Consider the following 22,540-nt stretch of genomic DNA (forward strand, 5'->3'; position numbering starts at 1 on the left):
GAAGGCAAGAGTACTCGTGTAGGGCAAGATTGTGTAGGGTATTGCTTGCTATACTGCGAAAATATACCAAATTTCCTTTATGAAGAAGATTCCACATTTTTACAGTCATTGCGCACAAAGACTTTTTTGATGTGTTCAGGGTTTGATCCAAACTGCTTTTTTCACTATCGTTTGCTACTTTTTCGTGTGTTGGCGAATCAGCGTCTGGGCTGCTCTTGCGAGCGTCGCTTATGAATAGAAATCTACTTTATGTCCCAATCAAGGCGTCCCAATTCGGGACTGAAAATTATTATAATGTGTAGATTTTAAAAACGTTATAGTCGAGTTGTATGGCCTTCGTCGAGTTTTTAGTTTGTTGCTTCCGTCAGTTTTTGTTGTATTTAAAGTCAAGCAGGTTGGGGTTGACTCATCCGGCAGAGTCAAAGCCATATATAGGCCAGAGTTGTACTTATTATTTCTGTGCCTGAACTGCAGCTCAAGATAGAGATATTTTGCTACCTACCATAAATCTTAGGGGCATTCCAGGACAAAACGACCAATTTTTTTAAAAAATGACACCCTTATATTTTTAAAAATTCTGAAACTTTGTGTATTGGGTAATCTGACACGCTGGAGACGGTTCTGCCAATATTAGACCTCTCCGACAAAAGGTCACAGAGTTATAGCCTCCGGCATTTTGGAGAGGTCACCCTAAAGACCAATCTTTGAGGGCATATATCTCAAAGAAAAAATATTTTAGGTATGAAAAATATATACCGATGGACTCAAAATTGATCAAAAAAGATTTTGGCTATCTCGAATTTTTTTTCAAAAAATTTTCAAATTTTTTGATTTTGTGACCAATGGGGATGTTCGCGCTAAGAGTTCCGAAAAGTCTCGCCAGGTGGCAGCACGGTATGCTTTGGACACAACGCGCCGGCCGGGCGCCGGCCGGGCCGGGGATAACACTGCGGGCGGCGACGGCGGCCGACGCGCCGCGAACGGAAACTGCGTTTCATATCTTTTTCAGGTTCATTATTTTGCTAAAATGAGTAGCTACAGTTGATTTCGATATTAGGAAGACAATGACGCGTGTGAAAGGCAAACTACTACATCGTCATTGATTGGAAGGAAAGGGAGCTGATCGAATGGTCACCAAAAGCTACGGAGTACGAAAGATACGATGTTATCACATATTTTAACTTACACAGTTGAAATTAAAAACCTTTTTACATTCCGACATATATTCACACGCATGTAACAATCGATTTGCAGCACACATTCCATGACAAGAACGCATACCTACGGTCTTAAGTTGATCTCTAGCGCTCGTCACTGTCAGATAAGTCAATCACATCCCTGTATATAGTTTGTACAGACTATTGACTTAACCCTTCATCCGGCATGCGTTCATTCTGTAATGATGGGCAACGAATCACCGGCGATTTCTGCGTGGCTCTACATGACATCCTCGTCCGTTCCCCAGGTCAATTGGTTCGGTGACTTTCAAATTATAGCAGACCCTTCCTCGGTCAGGCTTGATGGATCCATGACTTTGCGCGGTACTTTAAGACAGACTGTACCTTCTACCACCACGACTGACTGATTACAATCTGATGCGAAAGGGACAATATCTCGTCGGTCTTCAGTTAAAGTTTAATATTCAGCAACACAAGTGTGAAGGCTGCCTGGAAACCTTGCAACAAACTAAGTAAACTAAGCTTGGCTTGTAATGGGCACAAACTTGTAATAAAGAGGTACTTAATTAACAAATCCACAATGTTCTGTTCAGTCAAGTAGCCTTCACATAGTCAACACAGCCTTCAGCAGCCTTCACAGCACACACACCTTCAAATCACAGGATCTGGTAGCATCCATGCTCTTGAATCTGGATCTTATCAATGCAGCATTGCACCTGTGAATAAATGAAAAATGGCATAATACAGGGAAAGATCTTGGCAAGTCATAATGAGATACACAATACACATGTTTAGCATGCATGGATAAAAGGACATTATATACTGAAGCAATTAGCAAAACATTGCAGTTTAAGCACAGTTGAAATCTGATATGATGAACTGGATACAGTGACTTCATCAAGACCCATGAACTTTACACAAAGTATTTGCAATTTTGAAATGCACTTTTATTGCAGTTACCTATACAAATATTCTAGAAAGTGAAAATTTATTTTAAAAAACAACAAAAAACTTGCCCGTATTTAGTTGCTAAAAAAGCTGAGTGAATATTCTAAAATAGTGTTCACTTCAGTGTGAATCAAAACTTAGAGTAAACAATAATTTACCTGACGAAATGAAGATATTGTATCAATAATGAGTAGCTTTCGGTGGTGATGAGTTAAAAAAAACATTTTGCAAGAAAGGCTATCAGTTACTTCTGGATGATATACTGCAGTGCACAAGCTGTTCACCAACTCCTACCTGGTCTTTCAGTGGGATCCCTCTGTATGCACCTCAGAACTTCATCCGCAGGGCTGGTTCCTTCATACGCAGGTCCTCTGCCTTCCTTGATTCCTCGGACTCCATCCTGACAACTCCGCACCAGAAACATTATTGCACTGGGCACCTGTAACACCATGTAGGATGATCAATACTTGTAACAATTCATAAATAGTAGGTAGCTTAGTGTTCTATCACATACACCTTCTGGTTGCTGGTGTCAAAATAGTAATTTGTCTTTTTCCATCATAACCTTTAGCTGCTTGCAATATCTTTGGTACCAGACAAAGTAGAACACTGCTAAAATGCTTGCAATAAATCTTGAATTTATATAATCATTCTCAGCAGCATGTATCATCTTTTAATGCCTTTCTCAAAGGGTGCAGGTCAATTCCCTATATTGATATGCCCATAAACTTATACAGGTAAATTACCTCATATGGGCAATACAAGATCCAGCTATGAGTTAAGTTAGACTATTTTATACTCTTAGTTATGCTCGCCATAAAAAATGTCGGGAAACGTGTTACATCGATGGAATTACCGTTTGGAGTCGGTCTATCTTCGGCTTCTCGCCTCTCTTCGGCTACGTCAATTGAAGCCTTTCTAAGTCTCCTGTCCTTTGTAAACTTGCCTTTCCATGTTTGTGACACTTGCTGAATATAAATTCACAACCCATCTGAGCAAAATTCAAATCAATTGCTATCAAATTCACCGAAATTCAGTCCCCCGAACCGACGCCGCACGGACTCCACACAGTGCAAAACACAGTGGCGCATTCGCCGCCACAGTTTCTGTGTCCAAAGAAGGCAGTGCTGCCACCTGGTGAAGAAATAAGCCGAACATCCCCATTTTTCAAAGACCTGGCTCGACCTTTTCCTCATCGAAATTGTACTTTTCGTCTATAGACAAAATGTTTTTTGATCAGTTTTCTTTCGATAGAAAAAATAAAAAAAAATGGGTTCTGCCTTTAAAATATATTTTTCGCCACACATAGATGGCGCTGCTGATGCTGTTTTCCTATATTATTACGGAATTTAGATGATAAGATACAGTTCATGACAGATACGTGTTTTCTAACAACAAATAAGACGCTGTGACCCTTTTGAGTGCCCCCCCCCCACCTTCGAGGCGGTGGGGGGGGGGCATTTTCGCCCCCTTTGGTTTTTTCGATATATCTCGAGAACCGCTGCGCCGATCGTCACCAAACTTTCAGTACCCTCCCGGGAGTAGCTAGCGCACATGGTGACCAAACATTTTTTCCAAAGGCTATGATAGGTTGGCCGCTAATGACGTCAGAGTGACGTCATTTCTGCCATTTTCGACCCAAAAAAAGGTTTCGCGGGAAGAGCTGTCAGGCCTACAGCTTTAGAGATACAGAAAAATGTTTAATAAATAAAAGGTGTGGAATCAAGAGGGCTACAAAACTGCTATTTCGGTTTTTCGATTTTTTTATTTTGACCCCCAAAAATCAAAAAATAGATTTTTTGAATACAATAGCCGAAAAATCCAAAATGTTTTTTGAATTTCGAAAAAACGGAATATATGTGATAGTCCCTACCGCTTTCTATCTACATACCAAATTTGAGATCGATACCTCTTTTTTTGGCCAAGTTATAGCGAAAAAAACTTCAAAATTGATGACGTTAAATTTTCAAACTCAATTTTCAGCAATTCTAGACCTCGTAACGCAAAACAAAGACCACGATTAGACTCCCCGTGAAGAGCTGCATAGAATCAATACCCATTTTATGCAAAAATATCAACTTTGAAATTTGACCTTTTTTACCTGACCTTGACCTGACCGGCTGACCTCCACCAGAAAGTGACCTATTCCGTACCTGATAGTCTTATAACCAACACCATTGAGTTGGAAATGAAAAACTGGCCATAAAACATGCATCGCACAACCTTAGTAAACTTGGGTTCATGTGGTGACCTTTGGTGACCTGACCTGTGACCTGTGACCTGACCTGGTATGACCAGTGACTTCTAATAGCAACATATGTACTAGACAACTGACGCCTTATCGCTGATTTTCGACAAAATGCGTTTTACTCGGTGTTATAGCGCTTTCCCTAGAAGCCCCGTGAACGGTGAAACATTTTATTTTTGACCTGACCTGTGACGTCATCGGTGACCCCTAGGTCAACGAAATTTGGTTTCTTTCGACAAATTTGACAGGGCTATCGAACGCCGTTTGAGCTGTTGTTGGGAAACACACTTTGATCATCATCTGCATCTTATTATCTCAATTCAGTAATTATTCAGGAAAAACAGCGTCAGCAGCGCCATCTATGTGTGGCGAAAAATATATTTTAAAGGCAGAACCCATTTTTTTTTATTTTTTCTATCGAAAGAAAATTGATCAAAAAACATTTTGTCTATAGACGAAAAGTACAATTTCGATGAGGAAAAGGTCGAGTCAGGTCTTTGAAAAATTGGTCACAAAATCAAAAATTTTGAAAATTTTCAAAAAAAAAATTCGAGATAGCCAAAATCTTTTTTGATCAATTTTGAGTCCATCGGTATATATTTTTCATATATAAAATATTTTTTCTTTGAGATATATGCCCTCAAAGATTGGTCTTTAGGGTGACCTCTCCAAAATGCCGGAGGCTATAACTCTGTGACCTTTAGTCAGAGAGGTCTAATATTGGCAGGGCCGTCTCCAGCGTGTCAGATTACCCTATACACAAAGTTTCAGAATTTTTAAAAATATGAGGGTGTTCGGCTGTGGTTGAGCTGTCCTGGAATGCCCCCTTAGGCAATGAATTGTTAAAAGTTTTCACTTTTCAAACTGAATATAGTGTGAGTATAGGCATTTACATGTTCTTTTGGCTTTTGCGTCATAATACTGTAATGATCCCGGACCATGGATCCGAAATGGATCTTGTGGTATTTTCTAAAAACTGTCAACTCTGAAAGAATGCAAAAAAGTGAGCTCATTTTGAGGCTTTTACAAGCAATAATTTCCACAATTTCATGTTTTAAGACAGTTAATTAATAGCCATCTTGTTTTTTGTGTTTGGTTGTTTTGGATTTGTGCACATGTCTGGTAAGTGGTAGGTAGGTAATCAGTCATCAGTGTGTCCAACAATGGGTTCTGCTAATTGTTCAGCATATTCCAATTCTTGCACCTCCCAAGCAGGATGGCTTGGTGACCTTCAAATAAAGCACTTGTGTCCTTGCACTGCAAATGCCAAAACTTTTGTTGTTCTTGCAATTGGCATGCCTTACCTTACCTTACCTTACCTTAGAAGTACACGGAATTTTGAGGCCAAGTAGCAGGCCTATTGGACCGGATCATTACTTTAAACTCGCTCTGTTTCTATTGATCGAAGACTGATGAATATTGGATGTTTTTCCAGTGGGAGTCGAGTCGGGACTTGAAGGCATTGACAGTAGGTGCGGATACAACAGAGGGAGGCAGGCCGTTCCAGCTGTTGATTGCTCTGACTCCCAGAAAGTTCCTCCTCGCTCTTGATCTTGATCTTGGCTTGTGGAGCTTCAAATGATGGCCTCGAGTAATCCTGGAGCTTGCCAATGGAAGGAGACCTGGGCGCACATCGAGGGAGCCCCGGAGTATCTGGAAGACCGTTATCATGTCTCCTCGTAGTCGTCGATACGTAAGTGAGGGCAGGTCCAACTCCCTGAGTCTCTGCGAGTATGGCTTGGGCCGTAGTTCACGGACCAGCTTGGTAGCACGTCTCTGGACTCTCTCTATCTTCTTTTGGTCTCCCTTCGATGGCGGTCCCCATATACTGTTACCATATTCCAGGTGCGGTCTTATCAAGGTCCTGAACAACACAGTAAGCATGTCTTTGCTAAGATTTCCAAACGATCTGCAGATGATTCCGAGGAGCTTGTTTGCTTTGGCCACAACCCTTGCTGTCTGAACATGAAACTTCATTGCACTGTCTATTTTCACGCCTAAGTCCTTTTCTTCGTCAACAGCAGTGAGGTTTGATTCAAACATTTTGTAGCTGACACAGGGGTTCCTGGGACCCATGTGGAGCACCTTGCATTTGTCCAAGTTGAGTGGGAGTCTCCAGCGTTGTGACCACTCAGCTACTTTGTCGATGTCTTCTTGAAGTCGAAGTCTATCACTGGGGGACTGAACAGGACCGAACAGCTTGGAGTCGTCGGCGAAAATCTTGATATGACTTTCAAGATGGTCAGGCATGTCATTTATGTATATGAGAAATAACAAAGGACCCAGTACGGAACCCTGAGGAACACCACTTTTCACCTTAGAGCTGCTTGACAAGGCGCCTTCGACCAGGACCTGCTGGGTGCGATCAGACAGGAATGCTTCGACCCATTTCAACACCCTTCCATCAACACCATAGTACTTCAGCTTAGAAAGAAGAAGACCATGTGGGACCGAATCAAATGCCTTGCTAACCTCGCCACCTCAGTTTAAATCATTAGGCGGAACTATGGTCATGAGTACCCAGTCCAAATATAGGATTGTTCCCATTTTTGGATCGGAGTTTCCACATATGGGAACGAAAAGGCGTTCCCTAAATGGGCACGCTTGACCATAATTCGGCCTACTGAAATTCTTTTGCATAGAAATGAGCATTATCAAGCCTTGTTTAATGCAGTTTTAAAGCTGCATAACATCTGCTTTAACCCGCGCCCCGTAGGGCTACCGGCGGACCCTACCACCCGTAGCGGAAAGTTACCGGCCGATTTTCAAAATTCAAACGGCGTTCGATAGCCCCACCCGGGAACTACCTGCTGACCAAATTTCATTGACCTAGGTCAAACCGATGACATCACAGGTCAGGTCAAAGGTCAGATTTTCACTGTTCACAGTCATTTCAAGAAATGTGTTGTGAAATAGAGTAAATTGGTAATTTATTGAAAACCATCGATGGTACATTGTTCGTCAAACACATACTTTGCTATCTGAGGTCACTGATACCAGGTCAGGTCACAGCGAGGTCAGGTCACTGGGGGTCACATTATGAAAGTGTCGTGTGATACATGGTTTATGGTCCATTTTACATGACAAATGCGATTATGTGGGTTAGGCAGCCTTTGGGGCCAGCCTAGGTCACGTTTTAGTGAAGGTCAGGTCAAGGTCAGGTCAAGCCGGTCCCGTAGCTCAGTTGGTTAGAGCGTTGGACTCCGCGTGGTGAGAGCACGCGTTCCCGGTTATGACAGTCCGGGTTCGAAGCGCGACGGGCGCTCGACATTTATGGGCCTCCTGACAGGTATGGTTGCGGTTGGTGGCAGGCCGTAGCCAGGCGAAGTCAGCGAGGGGACCGGCCGTGCGCGGCTTTGTGCGCACGTTAAACTTTGGACTCTAAATTCTGCCATAGAATCGGAATTGCGCGATCGGAGGGTAGAGGGCAGGGTCATCGCAACAAGCTTCGCTTAGCGGTGGCTCTGTCCTTGTGAATCCTTCCCATCAAAAGGTTCGGACTAAATTTATAAAAAAAAGGTCAGGTCAAATTAGGTCAAATTTTAAAGTTGATATTTTTGCATAAAATGGGTATCAATTCGATGCAGATCGTCACGGGGAGTCTAATGGTGGTCTTTGTTTTGCTCTACGAGGTCTAGCATTGCCAAAAATTGAGTTTGAAAATTTGTCGTCATCATTTTTGAAGTTTTTATTTTCGCTATAACTTGGCCAAAAAACGAGGTATCGATCTGAAATTTGGTATGTAGATAGAAGACGGTAGGTACTATCACATATATTCCGTTTTTTCGAAACTCAAAAAACTTTTTGGATTTTTGGCTAATATATCCAAAAATGCTTTTTTGATTTTTGGGGGTCAAAACTCAGAAATTTAAAAAATCCGAGATAGCAATTTTGTAGCCCTGTCAATTCTACACCTATTATGTCTGGTCATTTTTTCTGTATCTTCAACGATGTAGGCCTGACAGGTCTTCTCGCGAAGGTCTTTTTTCGGTCGAAAATGACAGAACATGACGTCATTCTGACGTCATTTGTGGCCAACCTATCATAGCCTCTGGAAAAATTTTAGTCACAATGTGTAAAATTGATGCCCGGAGGGGTACTGAAAGTTTGGTGGCGATATCTCCAGCCGTTTGGGAGATATCGACCGAAAAGGACGGGGGGGGCGTTTCGGCCCCCCCTACGGGGCGCAGGCCTTAAAACTTACCTAAAATCTAATGGTATGCCTGCCATTTGGGTGTGCTTCAACCAAAAGGTGACAACCCTGACCAAAGTGTGGCTATTCTTTATTTCTATGGTCTTGCAGTCTAGAAGGCTGCTCAAGGACATAAAGCAAGGCGATATCTCTGGTCTTCTGACATTCCACTAAAGTGAAGGAGATATTTTAAAGCAGATCACTGATCAGGCCTGCACCCATCACCCATGCATTTAGGTGTGCTGGTTTGCCCCAGTGTTGTCCTCAGGCTGGACAAACTGACTTCCCTGCACTCTGCAGTGCTACCAACTCTTCATTTTGCTTGAAAAAAATATTCACAACAATTCCACAATCTACATGGGCAAAGTGACCTTACACCATTGTGCAGTAGCGGCGGAACATGTTCAATAGGGGGGGGGGGGGGGGCACTGCCGACTTTTGGTCCCATTCTTTCCATGCAACGCCCATAGGGCTAATGTTAAAATGCCAAAATTAAAGGGGGCACGGTGCCCCGGTGCCCTCCCCGTTCCGCCGCCTATGCCATTGTGATATTAAAACTGTCATACAGTGTGGTCCTGTTTGCGTGTGGGTCGGGGGAGGGGGAGGAGGGCATAATATTCCAGACTCAAATGGTTGTACTGAGTACCAAAGCCTCCCAATCCCTCTCAAGACATTGTGAGCCGTGAGGTTGCCTCATACCAGCATGAGGCATTCAGGTAATGGTGTTGGCCCTCTGAGACTTCAATTAGACTATCAGAAGACCCTTTTTGCAAGGCAACTGCGATCGATGCAAGGACTTTTTGGGGGGGGGGTTGATATGGGCGGGGGCTTCCTGAAATTTGGGGTCAGTGCAAGCTGAATGCCCATAGTAATATCCAGCCTAGGGCCAGGTGCTGCCCCTCCTTCGATTGCTCTGGCTTAAACTGTCCAGAAGCTATGCAATCCTGCCTAGAGCTGTACCTCTATACATGCCAATTCTTTGAAATATTCAGGTAAATTAAAGTACGTACACTGCAGACATGTCTTTTCACTGTGATGCTGTCCCTAAGTGGAATGCCTGTAGTTGGAGCACGGGTCAGTTTTCTAGACAGCAGTGGGGTTCACTGAAAGCCATCGAATCCACACTCCCAGTATCCATCACAGCTGTATGACTATCGGCTGGTGTAACACCTGTGAAATCACTGTCCAGCAGGATGCGTTGGTGGGCGAGATCGGCGGCGCTGTTCGCCACGATCATCCTCCTGCTCTTCAGTCTGAGCTTCTGGAACCGCTGCGGGGGCGAGCCGGGCCCGCCCAGTACCGCCGCGCCGGCCGACTCCTTAACCAAGAGGAGACAGTCACAGGTTAGTGATATCATAGTATTTCCAATTGCACTAATGGTAAAGTCTGAATGGTTGCATCAGGAATACCCAGTTGAATTGTTGTGTTTATTCCTCGTTTGGCTTTATTTTGATTCATGTCGTTCTTTTTCAGCTTAATCATGATACCGAAGGAAACGATCTGACTGATCTAAGATGTGATATCAATGAAGAGTATTCAATAGACTGTAAAAAGTCTGGGAAGGAAGTGTATATTCCTTTTAAGTTTATCAAGAAATACTTTGAGGTGAGTTCTTTGTGTGAACCAGTTGACCATTTCGTTGATTTTTTGGTCAGTTTTTTTGCGTTTAGTATTGCAGATAGCTCAGCTATTGTACCAGAAAAATATAAAAGAGCTTGCCACCAGTTTCTCCTTGATAATTTATCAAATAATGATAAGGAAAATAGAACGATTGGTTACATCTATCTTCAGCTGTAGTGTTACAATGTACTCTCTCCTAGTCTTACTCCATTGTTCTATCGGATGCTTCTTCACAGATAGACTGATCTCTCTGGTTCTTACTCACCTTCTTCCCCAGCTGTCTTCACTTGTCGAGCTGTTGAGCACCCCTCCTCCCTCCTCCCAGGTGTATGGCCAGCTGTCTGAGCAGCACGGCCAGCCGGTGTTCCACTGGTCGCACAGCTACGGCCAGCTCTTCCCTCCCGAGGAGCCGTACAGGCCCGACGGACAGTTCATGTACTTCGCCACCTACAACGTGGAGAAGCGCGACAGGGTCAAGTGCATCAGCGGACCCGAAGGTGAGGACGCTGCGGGGAGCTACTCTGGCATGTGAAGGAAGTGTTGAGAACTGTCGGCTTGGTTACGGGATTTGTATCGAATTAGTAGAGGATATTGTGGTAGGCGTCTGGCGAGATGTCTCGCCATCGGTCGGATACATCATTGATAGTAGAGCGTTGTAGAGCGGAGTCGGTGCATTGATTTCGATCACGGTGTATAGGTACTATGACACAACATTATGTAGTATGGAATGGACAGCTGAATGGCGGTGATTACTGTCATAGCACGGAATGCCGTAATTGACCTATACCTGCCACCCTGTCCTGTGATCGCCCGACCCAGCCATGCCGATCTAACTTGTCCGTGTCTTGCTGACCGATCCTCGCCGATGTTAGCCATGCTTATCTGACCGCCCCGTGCTAATTTAACCCGTGCCCTCCCCCAGGTGTTCCCGTCACCACTCAGTGGCGACCCTCGGGCTTCTTCTACGTGATCCAGATTGCCCAGTTCGGGCTATCGCACTACTCCCGGAATCTCACAGAGCCACCGCCGAATTAGTGAGTGAACTATTGCGACGAGCGGAGCTGTGCTCTGAGCGAGGCACCCTGGCTCGCCGTCATAACGCCTTATCTTGACCGGATAGTAAATCACTTTAGAGGCTGAGTTTAGCTTGTACTGAGTTCGCCGGAATGACGTCAGTTCCGTTAGCTTTAGCCGTTGTTGGGCTAAATTCAGCTTCAGGCGTTTGAAATTTGCATTCTGTGCCCAACTCCGGACTTAGAATTGAGGCCAAGCTGGTTAACTGTTACCAGGAAAAGAAGCCTCTCACCGAGACTGAGGTCGTTTTTTTAGTAAGCTTTTTTGTTTAGTTTCAGTTTAAGTTTAGTTTCGCGGCGTTTGGTGTTGACCGAGCGGAACTGGACGTAGATCAGAATAAGGACCTTGGTCTGACCGAGGATAGTGGGCGCTGACCGCACGGTTATGCTCGTTTTCTGCCAGTTATGAGCTGCTGCCCAGCCGGAATGGCGCCAGCTCAGGGGCGACATTTAGCTGGGTCCGTGACTCCGAGCTCAACGAAGATGTGGCCGAGTTCTCGCCGGCAAGTAAGTCTGAACGAGTAATAATAGAAACCCTATATGGGCTCACTGCGTTATTATCATTCTATTGCATGCCATGCACATGTTGAATAGCGCGATTGTTATTTGTATGCGTGTGGGAAAACGTTCGGTCATCTCTTACTCACCATAATCGCGCAACGTATATCGAAAGGGGACAGTGTCATTTTCACTGATAGCCTCTGCCGCTGTGCCGCCGACTGACATAATCGATCCATTCCAGACCCAGTTACCATCCCAGTGGACCGCTCTGGCAAGTCGCTGCTGATGCTGGAGCTCCAGGTGTCCTCCAATGCCACTGTCTGGGCAGACCTGCAGTTCCGCGACACGGCACTGGGTCGCTCCGTGCGCGTCCACTACGTCTGCTCCGACCTGATGATTGCAGCCCAGGTGAGGGTGTTGATAGGCGTGGCGGTAGCTGCTGCGATATGCTTCATTGATGGAGATTCCTGCACGGAGGCATGTGACTGTGGAGCGTAATTGTGGAGCATTTATGGCTCTCAAGGCGTTCTTTAGTTTATTATGACGACGTTAGTTACAACGCTTAAATTTTGTAACACTTTTCTGAATATCTCACATTGCTTAGCATGACAGATTTCAAACATCCTTAGTTTTGCTCCTTGGTCTTTGGACGCTGTTTATGACATTCCTTCTCCATCAAACGTTGTAACTTCGTATATGGTACACCTAAGCTGACTGGCGTCGTCCTGTCCCGGGCAGGGTTCGGACGTGTTTGTCGGGCTGGGCTCCAGCTGGAGCGGCTACAAGCTCTTCATCCGCGACCTGACGGTGGACGCGCTGAAGGGTCTGGGCGGCCGCGGCCGGAACGCGCCCAAGCTGACGGCCCAGCGGCTGCGAGTGGTGCGGCTGGGTGTGTCGGGTGGCGGCCGGCTGCGCCAGCTGCGGCTGGCATCCAGCGCGCACGCCGGTCAGACGGTCCAGGCGGCCGACTGGCTGCTGCGCCACCAGACGGCTGCCGGCGCGTGGACCGTGCCTGTGGAGCGGCGCCTCAATAACCACATGGTGCTGGCGCCCGACTGGAGCTCGGCCATGGCCCAGGGACAGGCCATGTCGCTGCTGACACGAGTCTATCGCGCCACCGGAGACCGGAGGTACCTGGACGCCGCCCGGCGGGCCGCCGCGCCGTTCAACAAGGACAGCGCAGACGGTGGCGTGCGCACCATGTTCCAGGTCAGTGAGACGGACTATGCTGCTGGCAGAAAGAACCTGTCACTGACTGTCGCGGGTGTGGCGGGGACAGTCTCATTGGTGGGACGGCCTTTGCTAGTGAGGGTTGTTTGAGTCTGCTACTGGGCCAAACGGACTCTGTCGCTGAGGGAGAAAGATACCGTGTTTGGGCGGGGAAGAGGGATGCCATGCTGCAGACCAGTCTGTCCTGCGGTGGATGCCCTTCAACACTCTGTTGTGGGTAGATGGCGGTTGGCAACAGTTTGGGATCGGCTGTAAGTTTCAACCTTTCTTGCTGCCTTGCGTGACGTAGTTGTGCGGATAGGCTCCGGTACGCGTGCGAAATTATGCTTTTGTTTTATGAGGGCCAAGGGTATTGTGGACACGCTCAGCTGCAAGGGAACGTTTGGAAATCGAGCTATTTCTGGGTTCGAGACCGCTTCGCTGCGATCCTTCCTCACCCGACATACCGTGTTCTCCACAGGACAAATACGTCTGGTATGAAGAGTACCCGACGGTGCCGGCCTCGATGGTGCTGAACGGCTTCATCTACTCGCTGATGGGCCTGTACGACCTGTGGCGCACGGACCCTGATCCAGCCGGCGGCGGGGCGGAGGCCGGCCGACTGTACACCGCTGGCGTGAGCTCTCTTCGCGCGCTGCTGCCGCTTTACGACACCGGCTCCGGTACGTTATACGACCTGCGGCACGTCACGTGTCACGTGGCGCCCAATCTGGCGCGGTGGGACTACCACGTGACGCACGTGAATCAGCTGCTGGTTCTAGCCACGATGGAGCCGAATGTCACGCAGTTTAGCACCACAGCTGACCGGTGGGCCGAGTATATGAGCGGACACCGGGCGCCGCACAACTAGGCTGCGCCGACCGGTGGGGAGGGGCGGGACGAGTCGATGGGGTTGCTGTGGTGCAGGGGAGAACAGTGCTTTGCAGTGGAATATAATGAAGTACAGTGGGGTGGAGGATACACTGCAGTGGTGAAGTGCAGTCAGTGAAGACAGTGTGGATATGCGGTGGAGAGGAGTTGGGTGAAGTAATGTGAAATGAAATGAAGTGTAGTCATTTGCAGTCGATCTGTCCATGGCGGGATCCAGTGTGGTAGTGCGCGGTGGGGCGGCTGCTATTCGCGTGTTAGTGGTGGCGGTCTGTAGTAGTGACCGCTCTGCTGTGTGTCCCCGAGGCCCGACCCTGTCCGTGTGTATTGTGTGTGTCTCTCTGCGGGCGGTCCAACCCGGAGGGCGGGTCCGGATGGGCGGCCGCTCCAGCTGGTCTGTGATACGTCCGGCGCGCGCCACGCGGCTGTGCTCCTCCAATGACTAACAACGTGACGCCGTCGGCGGGGTGGGTGGGTGCTGAGGGTGAACGGCGCGGTCTGCTACCGCGGGGGCGGGCTGACTGACCGTCGCGGGGTGGGTGGGGGAGGGGCTGTGATGTCCCTTCTGACGTGTGACCACTCTGTCTAATCAGGGGTCGCGGGGCATTGTCTGACCAGACGCCGCGGTTCCGACTGGGTGACGTCAGAGCGCACCGAGGCCGCGGTTTGCGAACCGATGTGACGTCGTAACGCGTGGCCAACATAATGAGCTACCAGGGAATCTGAAGCTATTGCTGAAATGTGCAATCTCATATTTTGATCCAACTGTGTATTGACCACTGTTGCCACGCGAGATTGCAGAGACCCTATGAACCATACCCGGTTCCAGAACTTAGAACATATTTTACAGGGTGTATTTTATCTTTGTCAACTGGAAAAGTGTCTTGAATGCTTTTACTAGCTCGCTAAGTATTTACGTTGGACTTGCTTCGCTAAATCTGTCTTTTCTAAGCTAAGCTTTTCCTTTTTCATTTTACTGCATAATGCTTCCTCCTTTCACAGCTGATCTCTCTTGTCACAATATGCACGCCGGATGAATTATCGCTGTGATATTTCGCCCGCAAATCATGCTTAGTTCTGCTTTGTCGGGTAGATGGACATTGGGCGTGCCCGTCCAGGCACGTTTTGCTTAGTTGTATTCGGGGCATGAACAATAAACTCATTTGTCAGCTCATCTGTCATTGCTCGACTTCATATCCTCAGTTGTCATTGTCTTGGGTTAGGCGCACTGCCTCTTGGGGTCCAGGCGTCCTATGTGGTTGTATGTATATACAGCCCACTGTAGCGACAGCTGCGCCACCTCGCTCGCTCAGTCTGCCCCTGGCGGCAGACCGCGAAGCTCTACTTGCGCCGCTACACACAGATGTCACTTTAACTTTCACCGTTTCAGCAGTGCTTAACTTCTGTTGCTGTTCTCTGTTATTATCATAATGTAATTAACTTCACCCTCTCTAGTCAGACATAAACCTGCACCACCTCGCGGTACCGACTCTATCGTTGTTTGCGTCCTGCATTATATGTAACTCTCTGCCTGACACGCCGTTACTACCAATGCTCTCCGTGGCTCAACAATGTAAAGCCAAGCTGTTCAGATCCGTTGTTTATCTGGTCTCTTTGATCGACACGAGCCTCACTCGTTTAAATTTACGCCTATACCTCCTACGGCACGGTAGCCATACGGGCACCACAGGACGGGCCAGCGTCCATCTTGAGGAGGGTATCGCTCATAGGGGTGGAGGAGTGTGCACGGGGGACACGGTCCTGCCGGCTGGGACACCTACCCAGTACGAGGGACGACAGTGGCGAATCCCGTTAGACACCCCAAAACCTCTCCCTCACCGACTACGATACCGGAAGACTTCGCCGATACTGAGGATACCACGAAAGCGACATCTGACCCCGACGAGATTCTACAAGATTCTGGCAGCTCCGCCCCGGCAAGAATAGGTTCTCCCGAACCTGGCCTCCCATCGCCTCGGCAAGAATGGGCTCGTAATTGCCCGGCGGACTGTGTGTGTGGCACTCGGGCCCGCGAGACCCGCCAGTGATTGCGCCGAGAGCGCACCAGTGACCGCACAGCGAGTCAGCGAGTGCGCTACAGTGACAGCGCTTTGCGATTGCGCTCAGCGGGCGCCTCAGTGGTTGCACAGCGAGTGCACTCCAGTGACAGCGCAGCGAGCGCTCTGTGATTGCGCAGCGGGCGCCCCAGTGGCTGCACAGTGAGTGCGCGACGAGCGTTCACCTCCGCCACCATGCCCGACACTGCAGACTCGCGTCCGTCCGCAACGTTTCGCCTGCCCGCCTTCTCGCCGGAGGAAGCGGAACTCTGGCTGGTGCAGGTAGACTGCGCATTCGACGTCGCCAACATCACCGACAATGCGACCAAATTCAAGCTGCTGGTAGCGAACCTACCGGTGCACGTAGCCTCCCAGGTACGTGACGTAGTGACGGCCACGCCGCCGTCCTTCACGGACCTGGTGACGGCGCTGCGGTTTCGGCTGGCGCAGTCTCGCGCGTCTCGCCTAGAGACCCTGCTCCGGGACCAGAAGTTAGGCGACCAGAAGCCCACCCAGCTGCTGCGTAACATGCAGCACATGCTGGGTAATTCAAGAGATGACACCGGCCTCCTGCGGACGCTCTTCCTCCAGCGCCTGCCGCAGACCACGCGCGCTGCCCTGGCCCTCCTGCCAGAATCGACCGGAATCGACGACCTCGCCAGCGCCGCAGACCGATTCCAGGAGGCGTCGCAAGGTGCCGTAGTGGCCGCCGCTGTCGCCCCGCCGGCCAGCCACCCCTGTAACTGTAAGCAGTCGGCAGGGACGGATCTCTCCGCTGCCGTGGCCGCTCTCACCCCGACCGTCGCGCGGATGGAGGCATCGTACAAGAGCCGCCGCGCAGACGTGCGGCGACGCAGCAGGTCCCGCCGGGCACGCCGGCCAGCGACGCCCGGCACGGGCACGGCCCGCGCCGACACTCGGCAGCCGCCGGCAACGGACGGGCTGTGCTGGTATCACGAGCGGTTCGGCGCTGACGCCCACCAGTGCCGCCAGCCCTGCTCGTGGCAGGGAAACTAGCTCGCCTGTCTGCCCTAGCGCCAGCAAAGACGGGCGGCCCACCACTGGCGCCTCTGTTCTACGTTACCGACGCGGTAAAGAACTGGAGGTTTCTGGTCGACACCGGCGCCCAGGTTAGCGTCCTGCCACCGGGTGTTCTGACGCCGGACGACCAAGTGACCGCCCAACGCGACGCACCACGACTGGAAGCCGCTAACGGCTCCGCCATCCAGCTCCACGGTGCCGTCGACGCCTCCAGCTACGCCACCTCGCTCGCTCAGTCTGCCCCTGGCGGCAGACCGCGAAGCTCTACTTGCGCCGCTACACACACAGATGTCACTTTTACTTTCACCGTTTCAGCAGTGCTTAACTTCTGTTGCTGTTCTCTGTTATTATCATAATGTAATTAACTTCACCCTCTCTAGTCAGACATAAACCTGCACCACCTCGCGGTACCGACTCTATCGTTGTTTGCGTCCTGCATTATATGTAACTCTCTGCCTGACACGCCGTTACTACCAATGTTCTCCGTGGCTCAACAATGTAAAGCCAAGCTGTTCAGTTCCGTTGTTTAACTGGTCTCTTTGATCGACATGAGCCTCACTCGTTTAAATATACGTCTATACCTCCTACGGCACGGTTTAGCCCTACGGGCACCACTGGACGGGTCAGCGTCCACCTTGAGGAGGGTATCGATCATAGGGGTGGAGGAGAGTGCACGGGGGGGACACGGTCCAGCCGGCTGGGACACCTACCCAGTACGAGGGATGACAGTGGCGAATCCCGTTTGACTCTCCAAAACCTCTCCCTCTCCGACTACGACATCTGAAGACTTCGCCGGCACCGAGGGCACCACACCACACCACCGCTAAAGTAATGTGTGGTTTTACCAATCTCAACGGATGGCTTTGACCGACGATTTTTAAATGCGGACTGATTGAAAAGAAGACGTCAATAGATAAAGTTGAAGCTGCAAGGGTGAAGATACATGTAAGCTACATTTAAAGTCTCGTTGCAGTGTGGCTAATCGTTCCTAGGCTTCAGAAGCAGAACATACCTGGAACATACCCATGACTGAAACCACACATTACTTCTGCTGTGGACTGTACCTACTACCTACTACCTGCATTCTCTTACTTGTGAATGGGTCATCACCGCCAAACTGATGCTGTAGTGCACGTTACTGGTCTATTCGAATTCGAACATCGCTGCCGCACTCCCTGGTTCGACGTTGTGGAAATTGCGACAGTGATTGTTTTTGTGGTACCTATTCAATCAAAGAATAAAGGACTGACATTTCCAAAGCAATTTCTTACAATTAGTGTTCTCATTTTCGTTCCGATGGGTGAAGCCCCTTCGGTCTAATAAAGTTCCGCCGACCGCCATCATGATGCGCCGCCTTGGCAGAGACCACCCTTACGGCCCTTTATTACATAGGTGGGACTTTGTGCGGAGCTGGGGGTGCCCGGGCACAACAAATCCGCCGCCGCCCTAGCTGTGCTGTGTCCTTGACCCCCGCCGTCTGTTGCGGCTCCGAAGCCAAGCCGGCGTGGAATTCAATTGGGAGCTCCAGCTCGGGCACCCCTAGCTCAGCACAAACTTCCACCAGCATGCATAATGCCAACCAACAGAGACCTGCCTGCCCGTGGTGACGACCTGCCCGTGGTGACAAGCGACGACCAACAGAGCACCCAGCCGCTCTAAACGGGGACCCCCTCCGCACGTGAACCAGCACCTGAGGAGCAGTCCTAGGCCTTGCATGGCCTTAGAGTATTGGAGTCTATAGATTGGGCCTTGGAGTCTGTAGATGGCCTTGGTCCTACTCCTAGGGCTGTTCCAAGGCTATATAAACCGGCTTTTCTATATACTCTAACTAGGGGCTCCGCCACGGGGGAAGAGGGGTCGCTGATGCGGCCTCCGCCACCACCGTCAATCAAACTCAAACTACTGGATGCATTGGGATAGGGCACATGTATTGGGATCCAGTAATGTGGGGTAATGACAGAGAACCTTGGGTTGGTAACACCACAGTCACCGTAAAAACCTGTCAATCACACACATGAGAAAATGGGTTAAAATAATGCTCTCTCAGCAATAAAGCGCACACATTCACACTCACATACACACTTCGCGTTAAATGTGACACATGAAAATGTGGCGAACGTTCAGTCGAAACTTTGGTAAACGCATGATAAAATAATCGAAACCAGTACGCTTGTACTTTGTAACAGAATGATAGCGCGAAAAATTATTAACACATGGTGAAGCCAAAATCGCGACGAACGATACAACGGAAATGACTAGAGAAAAAATAGAAACGTACTCTTTCCAGGTACCTTGAGTGACAACAGTGTGCTGTCTCCACAGTCACTCCTTCCAGTCGCTCAATGCGCAACAAAGAAACAAACAAATAGCCGCCCAGCTCAATTAGCACTCATGAACCTGCAAATGAGGAGAAACCAAAGTCAGATACAACTGTTACGCAGTTACAGTCGCAGTGTCCGGATCGCCCGACCCGGGATAATAATATACAAACACTCGCATGCTCATTAGCTATTATGCTCATATTTAGTGGTTGCGTTCTACAAAGAAAGCGGCACATACGCCTCTCTTCGCCACATTTGCCGGCTGCTGGATCAGTGTAAATTTATTTATAGTCGATATAACGCTTCAGCTAGCGACAAAAATGTTGAATGTGAGAAATCTTTTAAATTTCTCTAGAAAACTTCAAAGTGCCTCGCGTATTTACAAATTGCAACCGAAAATACCACGGACGTATAAATAAACTGGACTGACGATCCCAATGGACCTCCTATGGAAGATAGTGAAGCCGACAAGGCGCCATTTTACGTTGCCAAAAACCCGTGCTCTGAAAGGTCATCGAGCCAATACAATTGGAATTGCGTCTAAACGGATGATCGGATCGAGATGCTGGTGGTACCGTTCGACGGGTAATGCTTTCAGGCAGGTGATGACGCATGTCACAGGTCATTCGGTGTCACGTGGCGCGTGCCACGTGCCGACAAAGTCAGGAAGGGCAAAAACCTTTAAAGGGACCCTCCCACCTTAACATTAGATTTGAGTTGAGATAGCCAAAATGGGGTCCCTGGCTCACAATTACCGGTTTCGGCACTCACAACATCGAGAAATGCCTTAAATCGGAAATATTGAATTTCAAAATTGCAGCATTTTGATTCAGAGGGGCTAATGCTTAGGAATACCCCTCTGAATGTGTGACGTCAGCGCAAATATCTAACGATTTTTAAATGTTTGACTAAAACGTTTTGTAGCACGCGGTGGTATATGCTATTTGCGCGCAACATCTGCCGCAAACGCCGCACTTCTAAAATAAAGTCGCTAGAAACAGCGGAGATCCCAAAAAAGTAAACAAAAGTAAAAGTCTAATATCTTGAAAACCGGTGAATATTTTTCGGTGAAATTTGGTAGATATTCGTTTTAGCTCTTTCTGAACCGAGCGACATCACTTTCATGCCAATTCATAAACTTTTTTGAAGGTGGGAGGGTCCCTTTAAGCGACGCTCCAAATTAAACGGTGGGCGGCACAGGTGCCAAATTCACATGTCACATGTCCCGGTGTTCGACCATTAACATATGGTATGCTCGGCAGCAGGGGGTGCGGAATGCACGCGCTAGGGGCGAAAAACATGTTTTGAGGAGGCATCCTCCGATTCCGGAAAACCTTGACCTAGGCACACCAAATTTGGCACACTGACACTACTGGACACGCGCTTTAAGGTGGTGTACAAATAGGCGTGCTGGGGTACACGGTGCACGTGCTGTGCACGTGCAAACCTTTTGATGTTGCACTTTGTGTCACATATGCGGGCGCGCGGGTAGCGCTGGCAAGCTCAAAGTGCCAAATTTACATAGGCCATCCAGAATGCATTCCAGCATAGTTATTGAGCATATCCATCTCCTGGTGGACCCCGAAGGTGCGCTCTGCACGTGCAAAAATTGTCCGCGCCGGGCGGTGGGGATACTTGGACACCCCATGTGGATCTGTAAATATCTCGAAAACGGCGTTGTGCAGCGCCGCCGTGTTTGGCACACCTTTTCATACGTCTTTTTCACACATGCTGCGTAACTTTCAGTCTTAGATCACTCAAGGTTAGGTCATCAGTTTACGTTAATTCGGGCTCCAAAACTTTTAGCTACCTACAGCAACGCAAATTTACGCTACCATCACCCGGTAGCGCAGCATAGGCATCTTTGTTTCCACGTTGTTTGCGCCTGTAGTGATACTGTACCGCAATAACCATTATCTTCATCTTTCACCCATTGATGTCAGTAGCAGAGCGCCTGCATCTATGCTGTGCCGCAGTGCTTTTACAATACGAACTGAGCATTGAGCAAGCGCGGTGTAATACGATTAGGTATGTGGTGGCCTGGACGGTGACCGCGGCCAAGAAATGGTTCGAACTTGACTGAGTAGCGGTAAATCAGCATCATTAATTTATTATTACGAGACCATGTTTGGCCGGAATCGCAATTCGGCGTATGTCGGCGCGCACTAGCCAACGCGTTTGCTGTCTTTTCGTGGTTTCAAGCGTTCAAACATGTGATATAATGTTGGTCACATGCAATATGGTGGGTGTCAAAGTCACGTGAAAATTAGGTCAAGGTCACTGACCTTTAATGACCTTGGCTCACCTTTTCGAGTTTTACAAATTACATGTTTCTAGGACAATTTTTGGAGCTGATGTCGAATTAAGCATTCAGTTTAACATTTAAGAAGTTATAGTTTTAGTGCCTTCGTATTGTTCGTAACATGTTACGACGCCATCAGTGGTGGTTGACACCCACTATGGATAAGCGGCAGGACACCTACTGGTTGACCTGACCTGACCTGACCCGACCTGGCCTAAATGCATGAAAACATCAGCTGTGAATTGTGATCAAAACAAACATGACATTCCCGATAAATGATCCGTAGAACTCGCAACAACCTCAATTTACGAAGTTGAACTAAACATATCGAAAGTGTTTTCAGCGCTCTTGCATGTCTCTACCAAAGGTTACTGTCAAAATGTTGTGGAGGGCGATCATGACCTGAAATAACCCCAGGACATAAGTAGAAGTCACAGGTACAATTTCCCGATTAAATTTGTCACGTTTCCGTGCTACCCGTGTCCCGTTATTTGAGTGCATTGCTTAGTATGTTTATATGAGTTTCGTGCGACAGAAGCGCAGTTTAACTGTCTCCCATTGACTTACCTATACCTAAAAGAAAGGTCGCAAAATCAACAGAACCCTAGGTCAGTGACAGTGAAATTCCGAGCTAGAGGTACTTTACGTATATATGGTGCTCTTAACAGCTCTTAGTAATCGCTGCCAACGTTTTAGACCGATTGTTCAGTCTGTGTGCTATGACGGGCACTTTAACTTTTTCTAAGGTAAGGTCACTTGGACGTAACCTGATGACGTAACCTTGAGTGACCCAAGTCTGAAAGTTACGCAGCATGTGTGAAAAAGATGTATTTAAAGGTGTGCCAAAAACGGCGGCGCTGCACAACGCTATTTTCGAGATATTTATATAAATCCACATGGGGTGTCCAAGCATCCCCACCGCCCGGCGCGGACAATTTTTGCACGTGCAGAGCGCACCTTCG

General features: G+C 48.4%; 2 protein-coding genes and 1 long non-coding RNA gene across 9 annotated transcripts; 2 read left to right on the forward strand and 1 right to left on the reverse strand.

Annotated features, from left to right (window-relative positions):
* Positions 1-287: 287 nt before the first annotated feature.
* LOC122364205 (D-glucuronyl C5-epimerase B-like) lies at positions 288-15,031 on the forward strand. 7 transcript variants are annotated; one of them, XM_043334363.1, is made up of 10 exons: positions 431-514; positions 5,206-5,249; positions 9,759-9,909; positions 10,040-10,171; positions 10,512-10,683; positions 11,109-11,220; positions 11,663-11,766; positions 12,002-12,168; positions 12,499-12,969; positions 13,451-15,031. In XM_043334363.1, exons 3-10 carry the CDS (start codon positions 9,760-9,762, stop codon positions 13,838-13,840), a joined length of 1,698 nt encoding a protein of 565 aa, XP_043190298.1. In that variant the 5' UTR covers positions 431-514; positions 5,206-5,249; position 9,759; the 3' UTR covers positions 13,841-15,031. The 7 variants fall into 7 exon arrangements, with proteins under 7 accessions (XP_043190297.1, XP_043190298.1, XP_043190300.1 ...); XM_043334362.1 differs by lacking the exons at positions 431-514; positions 5,206-5,249 and adding an exon at positions 288-296; XM_043334365.1 differs by lacking the exon at positions 431-514 and having other exon boundaries at positions 5,211-5,249; positions 9,756-9,909.
* LOC122364207 lies at positions 1,696-3,250 on the reverse strand. Its single transcript, XR_006253512.1, has 3 exons — positions 2,983-3,250; positions 2,421-2,565; positions 1,696-1,894 (listed from the first exon to the last, which is right to left on the reverse strand). It is a non-coding gene; the product is annotated as an uncharacterized LOC122364207 (long non-coding RNA).
* Positions 15,032-16,109: 1,078 nt separating the features above from the next.
* LOC122364189 lies at positions 16,110-16,931 on the forward strand. The gene has a single exon (XM_043334327.1). The coding sequence runs from the start codon at positions 16,110-16,112 to the stop codon at positions 16,929-16,931; it is 822 nt and encodes a 273-aa protein (XP_043190262.1).
* The last annotated feature ends 5,609 nt before the right edge of the window (positions 16,932-22,540 follow it).

This window comes from Amphibalanus amphitrite, unplaced genomic scaffold, assembly GCF_019059575.1.
Source record: "Amphibalanus amphitrite isolate SeventyFive unplaced genomic scaffold, NRLGWU_Aamphi_draft 000661F_arrow, whole genome shotgun sequence".
Lineage (NCBI taxonomy): Eukaryota > Metazoa > Arthropoda > Thecostraca > Balanomorpha > Balanidae > Amphibalanus > Amphibalanus amphitrite.

What these genes read in the sequence shown, in the direction of transcription:
- LOC122364205 (XM_043334368.1), top strand. Translation starts at nt 8,589, where the DNA reads ATGGTATGCCTGCCATTTGGGTGTGCTTCAACCAAAAG. An exon ending in GGGTGTGCTTCAACCAAAAG is followed by an intron (nt 8,627 to 9,755) that starts GTGACAACCCTG and finishes ATCACTGTCCAG; the next exon opens with CAGGATGCGTTGGTGGGCGA. An exon ending in GTGCATCAGCGGACCCGAAG is followed by an intron (nt 10,684 to 11,108) that starts GTGAGGACGCTG and finishes GCCCTCCCCCAG; the next exon opens with GTGTTCCCGTCACCACTCAG.
- LOC122364189 (XM_043334327.1), top strand. Translation starts at nt 16,110, where the DNA reads ATGCCCGACACTGCAGACTCGCGTCCGTCCGCAACGTTTCGCCTGCCC.